General features: G+C 36.0%; 2 protein-coding genes across 18 annotated transcripts in view; one reads left to right on the forward strand and one right to left on the reverse strand.

Moving 5' to 3' along the window:
• The first annotated feature begins 514 nt into the window (after nt 1–514).
• myl1 (myosin, light chain 1, alkali; skeletal, fast) lies at nt 515–7,004 on the forward strand. Its single transcript, XM_039649661.2, has 6 exons — nt 515–689; nt 2,223–2,250; nt 4,239–4,382; nt 4,565–4,738; nt 6,279–6,356; nt 6,504–7,004. The coding sequence occupies exons 1-6, from the start codon at nt 573–575 to the stop codon at nt 6,530–6,532; spliced, it is 570 nt and encodes a 189-aa protein (XP_039505595.2). The 5' UTR covers nt 515–572; the 3' UTR covers nt 6,533–7,004.
• A 3,317-nt stretch (nt 7,005–10,321) lies between these two features.
• The window catches only part of map2 (microtubule-associated protein 2), a 130,312-nt gene continuing 122,660 nt past the window's right edge, over nt 10,322–17,973 (reverse strand). For 14 of the 17 annotated variants that reach the window (XM_089133092.1, XM_089133101.1, XM_089133099.1 and 11 more), the window contains 4 exons: nt 17,691–17,783; nt 13,358–13,439; nt 11,268–11,380; nt 10,322–11,170 (listed from right to left, as the gene is read on the reverse strand). In XM_089133092.1, coding sequence (XP_088989218.1) covers nt 10,955–11,170; nt 11,268–11,380; nt 13,358–13,439; nt 17,691–17,783 — 504 coding nt within the window. In that variant the 3' untranslated portion in view covers nt 10,322–10,954. The remainder of the gene's footprint in view (nt 11,171–11,267; nt 11,381–13,357; nt 13,440–17,690; nt 17,784–17,973) is intronic. The other 3 variants (XM_089133103.1, XM_089133093.1, XM_089133090.1) reach the window with 1 other exon arrangement.

Genomic DNA, 17,973 nt, shown 5'->3' on the forward strand with positions numbered 1-17,973 from the left:
TTTATTATCTGTAATAAAGATAACGACAGTGTTTTCACAATCAACTTCCGCCGGATTGCTGGAGTGTCTCGCTGAATTGGTTACATCCTCACGACCACCATTTCATTTACACATTCTACAGTTTCACATTCACATTTCCCTCCATAGATTCACGACGAAACGAAAGTCATTTTAAATATAGGCTATATTAAAAATATATATATCTTATAAAAAGTCTCCATTAAAAAGAGTAATAGTCCTAGTAATAGGCCTTTCACTCCCCACGAGCCTTAATCCTTTCTCAAGAAGATTCGCAGGTTGATGTCTGCCCTAAAGTTGAAATGAGATTTAAGACCCTCACCCTTTTTTCTCCGTGACCGCGCTTCGCCCCATTCTCCATTTGGGGCGCGCGAGCCCTCCCCTCTGTGGCCGACGACCCAATCCGCTTGAGCATCAGTATGACATCAACTCTGAAGTACATCATACGTGGTATATAAACATCAATGCTTACCTTGAGAATGCTGAGTATCCTCCAAGCTGTGGTCCACTCCCTTTACTAACTTCCTTCCCGGCGGAAAAATAGACTAGGAAAAATGGCACCTAAGAAGGACGCTAAGAAGCCCGATCCCCCCAAGGCCGCTGCTCCCGCGCCCGCACCCGCACCCGAGGCCCCACCTCCACCCGCAGGAGTGGATCTGTCCGCTGTGAAGGTAACGACCATTCCTGTCAGATCAAACATACAAATTCTCTTCTCAGTGAAAAGTTCGTCCCACTATACTCACACTTTACAGAGACATTTGAAGTGATAGCTGGTATTGAAATATGCAGTTTTGTTATAACATTTGATTTTTTAAAAAAAACTAATTTACAAATCAGACATTTTAAGTAGCTGTGTCATGAATACTGATTTGGTCAATACATATTTTCCACCTATTACATGAATTTGCTTTTAATTAAGCAATACATCCATAATATCACTATTCTGACATCATCATTTAGCTTAATTCTGAAAAGGATGCATTTACACATTCATTATGTAGCCTACATAACTACACTGTCATAAAAGTTTGTTGCTTTTTTTCAATTTGCATTACCTGCTTATTTGTTTGGCTTATTAAACTGTTTGTTAATGCTCATAATGAGTCATTATAAGCATTTGCCTAAGGTTGCTCTATTGCCGGATGACCGCTGGAAATATTATTGGCGGATTCAGCACCACGGATAGTTCCGAATAACTTTTGGGGGTTTTTCCTGCATAACTACAATCAAACGTCACACCCCTTTTCTGATTGGCCCAGATAGCCAAACGTGGAGAAGTTTCACATGCCCAAACATGGAGCTTCTTAATGTTCTGTAAGCAGCTGAGCTACTAAATTAAGCATGCCAAGATCCTGGGCTCTCACTCTTCAGTGTTCAATCAAAGCAGCTGTTTGTGAATGACTCACCTGTCATAACGGTGTTAGTGATGTGATGGATTTTATCAGGTCTTGAAAATCATTTCTATGCACATATTCTCCCTGATTTATGTAGTGGAAATTTGCATTGCTGATTATTATTTTACGATAGCGTTTTGCTTCGACCTGATATTTACCATTCCTCATCTTATTTTCCTTTCATATTCTGACTGATTAATACGATGATAATGATAGGCTACTATAGAATAAACATTACAATATAAAATTAGAACAGATCATATGTAATGTAAACATAAGTCTATTACTTTGTTTAAACTGATTTAAACTGGTTTGATTTGTAATTTATACGTTCTTAAAAATGCTGGGTTGTTTCAACCCAAACTTGGGTCAAATATGGACAAACCCAAATGTTGAGTTAAAAATGTAATTTTCAACTTTGCAACTTTCACTTTCAACTGTACATTTTAACCCAACATTTGGGTTTGTCCATATTTGACCCAAATTTGTCTTGAAACAACCCAGCGTTTTTTAGAGTGAAAGGGCACATCGATCTGTACTTTTGTATGGAAATATTCTGGAATGGACCAAAATGAAATGTACCTCTAATTTCCTCATATTACTTATAATTAGAAAATGTCTGCATTGAGGTTAGGGAAGGCTTTATAATACCTTTAATAATACATTTTGCATAACTACACTTATGTAATGTTAAACAGATTCAAATGCAGCCGTTATGAATGTTTGATGTACATGTACATTGCCTACTGATCTGCATATTATATTACATTTGTCGATGACTTATGGATATGTACCTCTGTTTTCCTGCAGGTTGATTTCACCCCGGACCAGATGGAAGGTGAGATCTGGATTCCACGACTGTTGCTCACACCTGTTTATGAGTTAACATGGAATGTGGTGATTAAAATAATTAAAAATACATATAAGAAGGATTATTTGACATTAAATATCCTATTTAAAGTCAACTATTTATAATCTGGCCGGAATTTATTGACACCAGTGATATTAATTCAAAAGCTTAGCACATTTTAAGTGGTTTGAAGTAAGCAACTTGAGTCAAATTCCCAAAGTGTTTTGGGGTTTACTTCTGTTGTGCCATAAAGGTCAAGCAATTCAATGCAGTTAATTCGCACCATTGTTCAATGCTGCATTTTACGTAGCCGTTTATGTGGCCGTTGCTCTGTGATGGGCAGCTTTCGGCAGCCTGGGTGTGGGTTACACCTCAGTCAGCATTCTGGCCTCACATGGTCCTGCCTTTATATGGAGGGAGTTATATTCTTGGGAGAGCATATCCATTCCAGGTGGACTCTTTGAATGTCTCCCCCTGCTCCTGTCACGTCGTTGCTGGCAGCTGGCTTTTTGTGGAAATCAGATGAAGCTATTAATCTTTTAGCAGATCATATTCCAGTGAGCTAATAGCCATGATGCCCATAGAAATACTGATTATTACTTAGTCTGCTCATCTTTGGTTATCTGTTAAATTAATTTCAACTGTTAAATCTGTTCAAACAAAGGAGAAACCCACAAATTTAAAGGTAGTGGTTACCTGGTGTTTTGTAAGCACCTGTTAGCTTGAGAGATCTGAATAAAATGCATCATTTTGATGGCCATCCTCATTGTAGATGCCAATTCATTTTCTTAAAAAATGTTAGAAGCAAAACTAAATCTCTTAGACTATAACCTGACATGCAACTTCGTCTTAAAGGAGTAGTTCACTTTTAAAAAAACTTTTGCTGATTATAACTTTTACTCACCCCCATGTCATCCAAGATGTCCATGTCTTTCTTCAGTCAAAAAGAAATGAAGGTTTTTGATGAAAACATTCCAGGATTTTTCTCCATATAATGGACTTCAATGGGAACCAAACGGTTCAAGGTCCAAAAGACAGTTTCAGTGCAAACTGTTGAAAAGGCTTTAAATGATTCCAGACGATGAATAAGGGTCTTATCAAGCAAAATGATCGCTCATTTAATAAATAAATAACAAAGTTTAAGTTTTAAAAGCTCAAATACTCACCTATTGTTACGCACGTTCGTGACTCTCCTGTTCGAACTCGTTCATCAAAATGAACGAATCTTTTTCCGAGTCATTTGGTTCATTCAACGAACGAAGCGAAAGATTTGAGCTTTTTTTTAAAAAAAATTAGTTTGCACTGAAACTGTCATTTGGACCTTGAACCGTTTGGTTCCCATTGAAGTCCATTATATGGAGAAAAATCCTGGAATGTTTTCATCAAAAACCTTCATTTCTTTTCGACTGAAGAAAGAATGACATGGACATCTTGGATGACATGGGGGTGAGTAAATTATCAGCAAAAGTTGTTTGTTTGTTTTTTAAAGTGGACTACTCATTTAATATGCCCAGGTTTGGAGAAAATGTTGTGTGAAAACTTCAAATAAAATATCAAATCAATTAATAAAGCCATTTTTCTTTTTGTTGGGGCAAAATAGTAAAAGTCTTAAAGAATATGCTAAAGTTACATAAAGTTTAATCTTCAATTTAGACATTTAAAGTGCCTCATTAAAAGCGTGTAAAAAAGTTTACTTCTGGACTGAACCAAGACTTCTGGTCCATTACCACTAGAAGAATTAAGCGAATGGACAAAGTGCAACTATTTGGGGCGAAAACCCACTTGTTTATGATTACAATAATACAAATTTTGGTAACTAACTTACTGTTTAAGCTGTTTTTATGCAGCTAAATAAATGGAGGTGAGTTGTGTTCTGTTTGATTAACCAATGGTAGTGATCAGGAAACCTGTTTGAAACTAGTGTGTGCAGAAATGACACTTCAACTTTATCTAAAACAATCTCTCCACAATTCCAGATTACAGGGAGGCCTTCGGACTTTTCGACAGAGTTGGTGACAGCAAAGTAGCCTTCAACCAGATTGCAGATATCATGCGTGCACTGGGACAGAACCCAACCAACAAAGAGGTTGCAAAGATCCTGGGCAACCCCACCGCTGACGGTACGTGGATTTTTTTTTTCTTCCTTTTAATTAGCTACGCTGAAAGTACTTCTAGTCAACATTAGCACTGTCAGGAGCTTTCTCAGTGAAATATTTCAGTTGCTTGTAATTGAAATAGTGCATTATGTTTCACTACATCTGCCCTCTATGGCTCCTTCATTCACTTCTGTCCCTGTTCACAGACATGGCAAACAAGAGAGTCGACTTTGATGGGTTCCTGCCCATGCTGCAGTTTGTGATCAACAGCCCAAACAAGGCAACATACGATGACTACGTTGAGGGTCTGCGTGTATTCGATAAGGAGGGCAACGGAACAGTAATGGGTGCTGAGCTGCGTATCGTCTTGTCAACACTGGGTAAGTGATGACAAGATGAGATCACTACCGCAATTCCATTTTCACATCAATAATGAGAGTGAACACTTTTGAAACACTCAATCATTTTGAGTTGTTGTTTTTTTTTACCTAGAAACTTTGAATGAACTGAATGTAAAAGCAAAGTCTGCTTTGTAATTATATAATATAGGGAAGAGATATGTTCAGTTTACATCTTAAAGGAGTAGTTCACTTTTAACAAAAACTTTTGCTGATAATTTACTCACCCCCATGTCATCCAAGATGTCCATGTCTCTTTCTTCAGTCGAAAAGAAATTAAGGTTTTTGATGAAAACATTCAATGGGACTTCAATGGGAAACAAACGGTTCAAGGTCCAAAAGACAGTTTCAGTGCAAACTGCAAACTGTTCAAAGGGCTTTAAACGATTCCAGACGATGAATAAGAGTCTAATCAAGCGAAACGATCTCTCTTTAAAAAAAAACAACAACAACAAAGTTTAAGTTTTATAAGCTCAAATGGTCGCCTTGCTTTGTTCTGTGATGCGCGTTCGTGACTCTCCTGTTCAAACTCGTTCATCAAAATGAATCTTTTCCGAGTCAATTTGTTCATTTTGTTCGTTGACTTGGAAAAAAGATTCATTCATTTTGAAAAACGAGTTCGAACAGGAGAGTCACGAACGCGCATCACAGAACAAAGCAAGGCGACCATTTGAGCTTATAAAACCTAAACTTTGTTATTTATTTATTGAATGAGCGATCGTTTCACTTGATAAGACCCTTATTCATCGTCTGGAATCGTTTAAAGCCCTTTGAACAGTGTGCAGTTTGCACTAAAACTGTCTTTTGGACCTTGAACCGTTTGGATCCCAAAAATCCTGGAATGTTTTCATCAAAAACCTTAATTTCTTTTCGACTGAGGAAAGAATGACATGGACATCTTGGATGACATGGGGGTGAGTAAATTATCAGCAAAAGGTTTTTTTTTGTTTTTTTTTTAAAGTGAACTACTCCTTTAACTGAGAACCGCTGATATATCATAGAACTGTAATGTTTCTACTAATCAAGCCTGTTGTCAAGACATAATAATTAAAATGGTGGCTGTCATAGAAACATTTAGAGAAAATTGCCTTTACAGAATTTCAACAATTTGTAGACATTTTTAGACAGAATTAGATGATTTATTAAAACATAGCATAAACTAGATTATTAAAACAAGAAAGTGCATATTAATAATATTTTAAATAAAAAAAAATTGTATGGGTATTTTTCCGCGTTTGCAACAATGATTGGTAGATTACAGGAGATATGATACGTTTCAGCACTGAGTTGCACTGAATCTTTCAGCATACCTTTGTTTTTTCATGCAACACTTTTAAAAAAAAAGCTTCCAAAAGGTTTTTGGGTTGTTGTTTTTTTAAAGAACAAACATTTTTGAACAATCATTAACAGTCATTTTCTTTTTTTTATCGTGAAGAATATTTTAACAACAACCTTTTTTCCACTGTGCAGTGGTTTAAATGCATTTTAATGGTTCAAACTATACTTCTCACTTTCCCTGCAGGTGAGAAAATGACTGAAGCTGAGATCGATGCTCTCATGCAAGGCCAGGAGGATGAAAATGGCTGTGTGAACTTTGAGGGTCAGTTCAGTTCCTTTTCATTGTCTTATTGCGCATTAATTCAATCATGACTGACCGTTTTATAGAGATAATCGCTGTTTGTTGTCCTGTAATTTTATGCCAGCTTCACATGGACTTTTTTTTCTTCAATCTCTTCATTCTAAACAGCTTTCGTCAAACACATCATGTCTGTGTAAGAAGTGAAGAAACTGAAGCATTTCTCCAGATTCCATGATGTCAGGACATCCACACAATGTTTCCAAAACCAACTCAGAAACGGATAAAAGGGACACGGGATGTTAGTCATAAACATTTATTTTGTAATTTGTTTTTCCTATTTTGTTTTCCACTTGACTCCAATTTCTTTTGTCCATTTGTGGAATCCATTCATATTTTTTTTCCAGCTAGTATTATGATGTTCTTGCCGGGACAAGCCTCTCCGTAGCGGAACAGTTGTGAGTGGTGGGGGGTGTGTGGGTGGGGCATCATGGGTACACAAAAATTTGAACCACGCCCCCTTGACCACTCACTGTCTGGGTCGCAAAGTCAAAGGTGCTAAATATACTGCCATTAACGGACTGCTTGCAAAACCTCCTTCCCCTTTCCCCAGAGTCTTAATTTATTTTTCGCCTCTGTTAATTCTCATAATAAACTTTTCACAAAGTATCAGTCTTTGTTGTGATCAATATGTTCATATTCAGTGCACAAGGCAGAAAGCCAAGTGAGAAGTGAACAGGTAAGTGAACATGGCTGATATTTAGAGTCAACATGAAAGAGTATTCACTACCCAATTCAGAGTGAAAAAGATAAAAGTGAAAAAGAAAAACAGAAACTTGGTGGATTGTATCCATCTGGAATTGATTGGATCAGGAAAAATGGGAAAGTTTTCACAATGAGTATATCAAAAAAGTAAATGCAGTCAATTTGAATATCATGTCGAGTTTATGTTAAAGCTACACTGTGTGATTTTTACCCCCATCTAGAGGTGAAAATGTATATGACCATCCAGTGAATATTAGTTTCTGTTCCTCTCAATTCCGATTTCGTTTTAACTCCTACGGTGGCCAATGTAGTCCAAGATTAACATGGCTTCCAGTTCGACCTCGTCCATGAGTGTTAACCCAACTGTAAACGCGAAAGGCGAAGCTTAAATTAACGGGTATGTCCCTCTTTGGCTAATGTACTTTCAAGATGGAGGGGCAACATGGCGACCGACATTAGATCCCCTTACCCGTATGTGTTTTCAATGGCATATTATACACTCACGAGAATACTTTATTATTTGAACAAAGTAAATATACATTAATGAGCACATACATTTTTGAAAGAACTAAGTGTTTTTAGCTAAGAATAAACTAAAAGAGTTACATAGTGTAGCTTTAAGATAACCTTAGAATATGGTAAATAAATATCCATTTAAAGACTAGATAGAGCTTAGGATTTTTTTCATTCATAGATTATTGTACAATATCTCGTAATTTTCAAAGAAAACTGGGATGCAAACTTGTCACATTCTGACCCTGTGACCTGCTTTCGAAAATTAAACTTCAAACGTTTATATCTGTTGTCAACAAATGAGAAGCTTTTGGTTTTCTTTTGGTATTCCGCTAAAATAAAAGCTCTGGTTTAACACTGATGAAAGGAAATAAATTAAGACAGCTATAAATATTGGTACAGTCATTTTACTGTTATATTGATTGTAGATATATTGTATTGATACAATATATATTGTAGATATATTGAAATCATCTTCCATTACAATTATATGTTTAGATCTTCACAATGAAAGGTAAAACTTCCGAAATCTCTGTGTAAACAATGAGTGACGTACACACGCAAGAGATCACTTCCGGCGCTTGCGTAGACCGAAGCGCCCGTGCCCTCAGATCACTTGGAAGTGGCTGTGGTTACAAGAGGTAAAAACGATATAAATACTGTTCGTTTTTTCACACAAATGCTCGTTTCGTGTCTTAGGCCATCAATGTGTACTTATATTTACGAGTCATTAAATCATGTTTAATTTTGACTTCTCTGTGCATGCTCTTTGAGGTGGTGACCATAGACCTCCATTATATGACTGATAGACACGAACGGTTTGACCTAAAAATATCAAAATTGAAAATATTGCGGAAACAAAGACACCTACATATTGGATGCCCTTGAGGTAAGCTAAAACATATCAAAAATTCATTTCAAAGTGAACTATCTCTTTAATTTATATAGCGCTATGGTATATGCCCTGGACCCTTGAATTCAACCAATAGATTTCCACTTACCATTTTTAAAATCAAATAATGTACAGCCTCTCGTTGCTTGTTGCTTTTTAAAAAACCAAGGAAGCAATAAAACCACAGTCATAACACATTTCAAAAACATAAAGTCAGAAAAGAAAAAAAAAAACAGATCAGACAATGTTTTGTTCATTTTCTGTATTTTTATTGTCATAACTGTAAGGGCATTTATAATCCGTATCATACCAACAGGAGAAAAACGGCATACATCTATGTGACCTTTTAAATACATTTACAGCAGCTGAGGGGATCAAGGAAAAGAGCAGGTAAGGCTCGGGGGGGCCGAGAAAACACAGAAGCCTACGAATGACAGCTGTTCTAGAGGAAAAGGGGCAGGGGAGAACCACAAATGACGAGAAAAAATATACTGGTGTACTGTGTTCAAACAAATGCAAGTGCAGTGAGTATCCTTTTTAAAGTTTTGTTTTGTGTTTCTTTTTCCACGTCCTAAGAAATAAAACTAAGCATCCAAGCAGGAATCAGCAGACGAACACAGGGCCTAAATTACCAACAGCGTCCCGAGGAGCCGCACCCTACGTTTAAAGGGATAGTTCACTTTGAAATGAATTTTTGATATGTTTAGCTTACCTTTGTCTTTGTTTCCACAGTATTTTCTATTTTGATATTTTTATTTTTAGCTCAAACCGTTCGTGTCTGTCAGTCATATAATGGAGGTTTATGGTCACCACCTCAAAAAGCATGCACAGAGAAGTCCAAATTAAACATGATTTAATGACTCGTAAATGTAAGTACACATTGATGGCCTAAGACACGAAACGAGCGGTTTGTGTGAGAAAACGAACAGTATTTATATCGTTTTTACCTCTCAGCTACATCCAAGGGCACAGCCTCTTAGTGACTGTGATTACAAGAGGTAAAATCTATATAAAAACTGTTCGTTTTCTCACACAAACCTCTCGTTTCGTGTCTTAAGCCATCAATGTGTACTTCCATTTACTTCCAGTCATTAAATCATGTTTAATTTGGACTTCTCTGTGCATGCTCTTTGAGGTGGTGACCATAGACCATAGACCATTATATGACTGACAGACAACAACGGTTTGACCTAAAAATATCAAAATTGAAAATACTGCAGAAACAAAGACATATACATCTTGGATGCCCTTGAGGTAAGCTAAAACATACCAAATATTTATTTCAAAGTCAACTATCCCTTTAAGAATAAAATGAGGGCCGCAGAACCACCCATATCTAGCTCAGGCGGGTCCGTTCCCATCTCGACTCTGAAAGATGCCGGTACGTGGTTGACACTTCAAGACAGCAGATTGAGCAGATCTTGCATGATTCATGTACTAATGGAGCCCTCGATTGTATTTGCGTAATGTAATACTGTTACATAAGCGTTTTGTGTAAAGGTGCAGTCACATTAACTGTTGCTCATTTCAACAGGATTCTGCGTGTTTGGGAGTTTCACCTGAGAGCGAAAAAGTTCCCCATGCAGATTTTGCTCAGGTTGTAGTGGCGAATTCACCGTGACTTCTGAACAAAATCTGAAAGCTCATGTGACCACACCATAAGTTAAAGCACAAATCTGCTTAAACTGTGTACCGACAAAGATCCACGGAAGCAACGGTTTCGTAACGGTCATCTGAAACAATGTACAAACTAAACATTGTCGCTAGTATCTACAAAACAAGATGTTGATTTTAATCGATGTTTCAGCAAATAACTTACTAAAATCCCTTGAAATAGAAAATAGCCTCTTTTGTGTACTAGAATACATGCTCGTCATACTATCTAGTTGTTTTTTTGTTTTTTTTTAAATGCAATAGTACAGGAATAACTTATCGAAGGAGTAATCGTTTCTTTTTTTTCAATTGAGCATGAGATGTCGAGACAAAGAGCTGGTATACTTATAAATATATTCCCTTATAGTGTATATTGTGTTTGATCGTAGTTGAGATGTTTTAGAGTCCATGCACTGAATGGGCAAAAGAATCACGTGCAGAATGGTACCGTCGCGCCACATTCCCGTGTATAAAAAATTCAGTTCGACCGACTTTTGCAACACACCTGACACTGACCCTAAACCAGCAGTTGAGGCCACCGTCTGTACACAATCATAAAAAGTCACATGTAACATGGGTAATAAAAAGCACTGGTCTCTAGTTCTAACAAGTCGTTATTCATTAAAATTGACCAAAAAAACAAACAAACAAAAAAAAAAAAACAGATAAAATGCTTTTTTTTTCCAGATGGGAAGTGAAATTTGTAGTCTTCATTAAATAGCGGCGGGAGGAAGGGTCAACCGTGACACCAATGAAGGGGACTACTGTAGATTGAGTGGAGGGAATTCGATTGAACGATTCACAAGCCTTGTTTGGCCAGGGCGGCGGTCACATCGTCGGCCAGCGTGGCCAGCTGTGGAGACTCCAGCATGTTGATGCTCCCGGACGAGGACATGTGGCTGTGCCGGTGAGGAGAGGTGCCGCCTGACAGCCCGAGCGTCTCGATTACAATCTCTGCCCCGTGATCCACACGTGCTTTGGCTGCGTCTCGGAACAACAGCTTGTGGCTTTCGATCTTAGGAGGAAATGGGGAAGTCGGTGATGGTCGCTTTGCTCGTCCTCGTGTATGATGTGGGACGGATGAGTAAAAACAGTTGTGTTTGTGCACTCACCTGTACGTGGCCTCCTCCTGGTGTGTGGTGGGCATTGTCCAGTGAGCCTACCTTTGCATGGGCTTTTTCTCTGAAGTCCAGCTTCACACTCTCAATCCGCACATGACCACCTCCTGAGAGTCATAAAAAAGAAATGCAGTAAATTTCTCGTTTCTCTGCTGGTGAAATCTTGCACAGAACTAAAAAAAAAAAAAAAAAACAGGTATAAAATCTAAATATTTACTCTACTGTTCAAGTTTTATTTTTAAATCTCTAATATGACAACCAAAGCTGAATTTCTTTGCCCAAAATAGAGTAAAAGCTATAATATTGTTTAACATTATTACAATTGAAGGTTTTATATTTAAATATATTTTAAAATGTAATTTATTGCTATGATGGCAAAGCTGGATTTTCAGGATTTTTAGTCTTCGGTGTCGCATGATCCTTCGGAAATCATTCTAATTTGCTGCTCAAGAAACCATTTCTTCTTATTGTCAATGTTAGTAAGGCAAACTACTGAAATCATCAATCCCATAATTTTTATAATATCGGCCTCTGCCACATGGTTGAGATGTCACTTAATGGTAATAAATGGCACCGGAATTCATACACATACTTTGCTATACTATTTAATTGCCCTTCATATTATGATCAAAACCTTTTCTAATCTTGACAAAACACATTGTCAGAAAGGTCTGAGTCTCAAGGTACCGTATTTTGTAACAGAAGTGATATTTGGACAGAAAGGTATTACTATTATTTTATTTTTTTACAGCAGAAAGCATACAATTAAATTCAATGGAATTGATGTAATTTTGGGGATTATGCCTAAACTAAATCTCATGAGAACTTCAATTTGTGTGATATCAACTTCAAATTCGGAACACAACTTGGTTATATTTTATAACAATTTTATAGGAAAAAATATTTTGTAAAATATATATTTTATATAAAAGAAAAAAATATTTAGTACAGTATATTTGATTTAATGTAAATTTAAAACTTCCATAACTTTTTAATATATTTATTGTTTGAAGTGTTTTTACTTCAGTAATAATCAGCAGTGTTTTCTTTAAAACAAGACTACAGGTCTTTATCCCAAAGCATACTTAAATTACAACCAAGTTTTAATAGTGCATTGTAATGTCCATTCTCTAAAAGGGGGGGGTGAAAGTTAACCGTTATGTGCCAAATCAACCATTTGGTTGAGCATGTTTTTGAAAAATTATTAAAAATATACTAAAGATTTTTCATAGCACCAAGTAACATCATCTTGTAAAGTTAAGGTTCTTACCGTGTGATATATATATATATATATATATATATATATATATATATATATATATATATATATATATATAAATATGCTTAGTTTGCAAAATTTCACCAAAAACAGTTCACATGGCTGGGGGGATTTATTTGTTTCTGACATCCAAGTTAGAAGAAGTGTTGTGACAAGTGCTGTTGATTGACACTGTGAAATCACTGTAGTGGATTTTTATTTTTTATTTTTTTTGGCATAATATACCTCAACCAGATGATAGAGTTGGCTCAATCAGTTTGAGTTATGTTAGGTACTTCTCTAAATAAAATATAGTGACTCAAGTCAAAATGTGCTCAACCGTTTGGTTGAGATGTCAGTTAAAGGGTTAATGAATAGGGAAAAAAATGCAGTTATTTCAAATATATTTTTTTGTAAACATCTTTGATGTCATTTTGATCGATTTTATGCATTGAAAAGTATTAATAAAATAAAACAAAAACATTGACCCCAAACGTTTCAATACCTAATGAATGTATAGCTCTTAAATACAAAAGATGAAAGATTTATAAAATCTCTCACTGTTAACTGTTAATTATTGGAAAGAGTTAGCAAGATTCTTACAACATAAAATTTTGCCGATTGTATATAAGAATTTATTTGAAATGGCAGAATCTTTTAAATGGGTTTGGCAAAGGAGGATATTAAAATATAACCACAAGATGGCGCTGTTATATCATCAAATCGCCTAGCACAGGCATGCATGTTTTTTAAACACAATCTGTATCATGACATTGCAAATTTCCAATCTGTGGCTAAAATTTCCAGAATTCATTAGCATGCTCACCTGGCCTGTGGCGGATGTTGTCCAATGATCCACACTTGGAGGTCACATGACTAAGATCAATCTTCTTAGATTGAATGTGAACCTGTAAGAAACACCAGATATTGAGTACAAAAATAATAAAACACAAATGGGATAATAAAGCCAAGGAGTCACTCCAGTTCTTCTTCAAATATGAATCTGCAACGTTAAAAAAAAAAAAAAAAACGTTGCCTAAAAAGGAGCAATAATCGAGTTCAACTAACTCCACAACTAAACTCATGTTAGCTGAGCTGCAAATCTGCAAAAACTTATCAATATGCTGAAGATGTCAGTACATTGAGAAATCCAACAACTGCAAATGAATATCACAAATACACCATCAGATCACTGAATCGGATGATAGACTTATGGCAAAGTAAATATTGGGTTAGGTAGATTCTGGTGTTGCTACTGGTGTAGGACTATTGAATCATGAAACACTTAAAAGAAGATGTTGACCTTTTAAGAGAAACGTAGCATATAGTGCTCAATTACAAAATTAAAGTTATGTTCCAGAAAGTTAAAGAATATTCCAATCTTAACTAAACAGACAGCATAAGTAATATTTTGTGGGAATCAAACCCATGACCTTAGCGTTGCTAGCGCCATGCTCTACACAGTGTGGTCATTATAGCTTTGTTGTAATAGTCACTCACAATGACTGACCGCTGCTGCTGCAAGGGACAGAAAAGGCAAATCTGATTGAAGTACACATTCAGGAGGACACCAGCTCTCTGACATTTACAAAACACTGGTCAAGACATTTTAGCAGGCAATATACACAATCAGAAAGAACAGAGAGACCAAAAACTATAGTGAGCTGACTGTAAGCAGCTTTTTTAGGCATATTTATGCTGCCTTTATGATAATTTATTTTGATCAAATTGTGAGACAGCATTACATTTATCTTTAGCAGGGAAAGCAATGGCATAAATGTATTACAATAAGCTTAGTAAAAAAAATCATAAATCCCCTCCAGTGGCCTAATGGAATAATATCGAATGCGCAATTCAGGAAGTAGTAGGTCATCCGGGGACTGCTGTTTTTCGAATGATCTATGTATTTTTTACATTACATTACTGTTTTGACATGTTTTTTTTTAGCATACTATAGCCTATAGTAGGGAGCCAATTAATTTAAAACAGCAATCGAGTATTTAAGCTGTTTATCGCTAGCAAAGCTTAATGACTATCCAAGGACAACTTAATATTCAACAATATTTTTGACCTGACAGTACTGACTGTTGTATAAGAACTGAACTGAGCTGGACGATGACATTTTGTTGTTGTTTTTTTTTTTTTTTTTTTTTTTCCAGAACTACTTTATGAATTAAATGAACTAATTTAATGATTGATGATCTTTCCAATGGAAGTGAATCAACACTAATCTGACTTCAGCTGAAATGAATAATTTTCCTGTTATCACTGTAAATCTGCTTTGAACCAATCTGTATTGTTTAAAGCGTCAAAAGGTGCCTTGACTTGACAAAATGTTAAAACATGCTAACAATGTGCTAATCATTCTAACAACATGCTAAAACATGTTAGCAGTGTGTTAACAACATGTTATATGCTAATCAGGCTAGCAACATGCTCATACAGGAACATGTTAATTCCTGCTAACTTTAAAATACAGCTATTTGAAATCTTTTCACTTAGGCTACTTTATTTTACATTATTTACAGAGACACCTAACACATTTTGGCTTGCAGGCCTTCTTTCAATGTTGACAAAACATGCTAGCAAACATGAGAACAATGATGTGAACAAACTAGCGATGTACAAACAACATGCTACATTTTTTTAGCAATATGATAATGTTAATGTTGATAACAATGCTGATCATGCTAACAACATGCTAAAACTTGGTAACAGTATGTTAAATCATGTTAGCAACATGCTAGAAAAATGCTTAAACATGTTAGAAACATGTTAGAAAAACAGGTAAATCATGCTAACAAAATGATAAAACACTAACAGCATGTTAACAACATCTTAAATCATGTAACAACATGCTAATCATGCTAGCAACATTCTAATTATGACCGCAACATGTTAAGAACATGTCAAACATGCTAACAACACACTAATATGTTAGACACATGTTATCAAAATGCTAATCATGTTATCAAAATGCTAAAACATGCTAGTAACATGTTAAATAATGCTAACATCATGTTAATTCATCTTAACAATAACAACGCAACATGTTAATAATGATAACATGTTAAAATGTTAAATTATGCTAATCATGCTACCAACATGTTAAAAAAATGCTAGCAACGTGTTTAATAATGCTACTGTAGCAACATGTGCGTCCCAATTTGCATACTTGTGCAGTATTATGTTATGTTTTTTTAGTATAAATAGTGTGAGGCGAGTAGTGTGTTCCCACTGAAAATTCCAAATGGAAAAGTACACTTTAAATACCTGGATGATGCAGTTAATTAATGGAAAAAATTAGCGTGGGATGTAGAGCACTTCATGCACTTGACTGTCACAGCTTTAATTACGTAGCAGAGGGTGAGGGGACTGACTGCGACAGTGAATAACTAAATAACAAAATACACGGATGAGTACGTGCATAAGTGCATAGTGTATAGTGCGTCATTTGGGACACAATTGTATTTTATGCTTTTTGTATTTTTTATATATATATATATATATATATATATATATATATATATATATACACTGTATTACTGCCAAAAACCAGAACAAGTCATATTTCATGTCAACAACATGCTAATCATGTTAACAGCATGCTAAAACATGACAACAATGTGTTAAATCATGCTAGCAACATTCATCCTAGCAATGTGCCAATTATCCTACTATGCTCAAAATGATTACTATAAATACTTTCTCAGAGTAAAACCTTTAAACTCCAAGCTTTTCAAAGTAATTTTAAACTTTCAGACCTGGCTTTGTCAAGCCAACATCAAAGTTTGTCATCAAATTTTTTTAATCTAATTACAGTACTTATTTTATTCAGCCAAGATACAAATTGTAAAAGTTATATTTCAAAAGATGTATATTTCAGATAAAAGCTGTTCTTACAAACTTTAAATTCATTAAAGAGTCCAGAATAAAAATGTATCACAGTGTCCACAAAAATATTAAGCAGCTCACTGTTTTCAATAAAAATAAAATTGTACTGTATTTTTGATCAAATAAATGATGAACATTAGAGACTTCTTCTTAACATTAGAGACTCCATCTTAAAATGTACTGTGTATACAACACACTAAGCCACTGCCTTTGTCGAGCACTCCATATAAGTTACTTATGAGGTTCCATTTCAGTTAGGATGCTCCCTGTGTAGGCGGCAGACAGCAAGAAGGCTTACTAGGTTTTTGAACACAACCTAAAAAGTAAGTATAATAGAGGAGACCTTGAAACCTAAAGAAGAGAAGAATAAAAATGTTGACAGCAACTACTCCATGATACAGACCAATGCTCAAAACTGTTTCAGGACGAAAAGAACCATATAAATTACCACCATTTTTCTCAAACAGAGAAATTAAATATATTGAAAAGGAGAGTGATGCGTTGTCTTATTTTGATATGACTTCCATACAGTAGACACACAAGTGTTGATGGGTCAACATCGAACACCTGCATTACAGTTTACAAATATATACATATAGGGTGTATATATTTTCACATGATGAACAACAAGAAGGGACTTCAGTTTTGCATTTTAGAGCCACGTGTGAAAAATATATCTGATGTCTGTCTGTATTCAAGGTGGTCTGCATCTATGATGATTCTGCCATGGAAAGCATTTTGTCCTACTGAGGATCCAGTGCAGATCCAGAGGTGTTGAATCGATGTATCGCGATGCGGACGTGGACGATTCTGCATTGGTGCGGTAGCAGACCATAATCAATTATAGCCTACTAACGTTTATCTGACGTCATTTGTCACAAGCACATTTCGAACAAGCGCAAAATGGTGGAGGGAGGCGAAACACAAAAGCGAGAAATAAAAAATGCACCCACTATTTTAAAACGTACAGTGTGAGTGTGAAAGGCTGCGAGTGTGTGTGTGCGTGCAAATGTGATGAGCATTATTGTAACTTAAATGCACTTGACAGCTCCATGCGCTTTTACTATTTGCTAGTGTTTGTTCTAAATGGTTCTGTCGTCTGATGTGTTCAGTAATATTGAAAAAGTGAGGATGCAACGCAACGTGATATCGAACCAAATCGAATCGTGAGACAAGTGACGATTCACACCCCTAGTAAGTGGTCAAAAACCGTGGAGGTCTGTTGGCTTTGGAACAGAAGGAGAGAGAGATGGAGCAGTACATACATTGCCTCCACGGGGCGAATGCCTCAGATTATCCTTGGATCCACACTTTGACTGTACGTGACTGAAGTCCAGCTTCTTGTTTAAAATTTGAATCTAGAAAAATACAAAGATATGTGGCTCTTTTAATGAAGATGGAAACACACACACACATACATGCACACACACATTCAGACAACTGGTAGCCGTGCACAGGTGAGACGGGTCAGTAAGAGAGGTAAGAAAACACCCATAAAGATGAACTTGACCCCTCTTTTGGTGCTCACAGCACCTGCAGCCAAAAATC

Source organism: Pimephales promelas, chromosome 7 (genome assembly GCF_988280905.1).
Source record: "Pimephales promelas chromosome 7, fPimPro1.hap1.1, whole genome shotgun sequence".
In the NCBI taxonomy this organism is placed as follows: Eukaryota; Metazoa; Chordata; class Actinopteri; order Cypriniformes; family Leuciscidae; genus Pimephales; species Pimephales promelas.

Coding starts and splice junctions, on each gene's coding strand:
- myl1 (XM_039649661.2), top strand. CDS start 573: ATGGCACCTAAGAAGGACGCTAAGAAGCCCGATCCCCCCAAGGCCGCT. Junction 4,383..4,564: donor GGGCAACCCCACCGCTGACG/GTACGTGGATTT, acceptor CCCTGTTCACAG/ACATGGCAAACAAGAGAGTC. Junction 6,357..6,503: donor TGGCTGTGTGAACTTTGAGG/GTCAGTTCAGTT, acceptor CATTCTAAACAG/CTTTCGTCAAACACATCATG.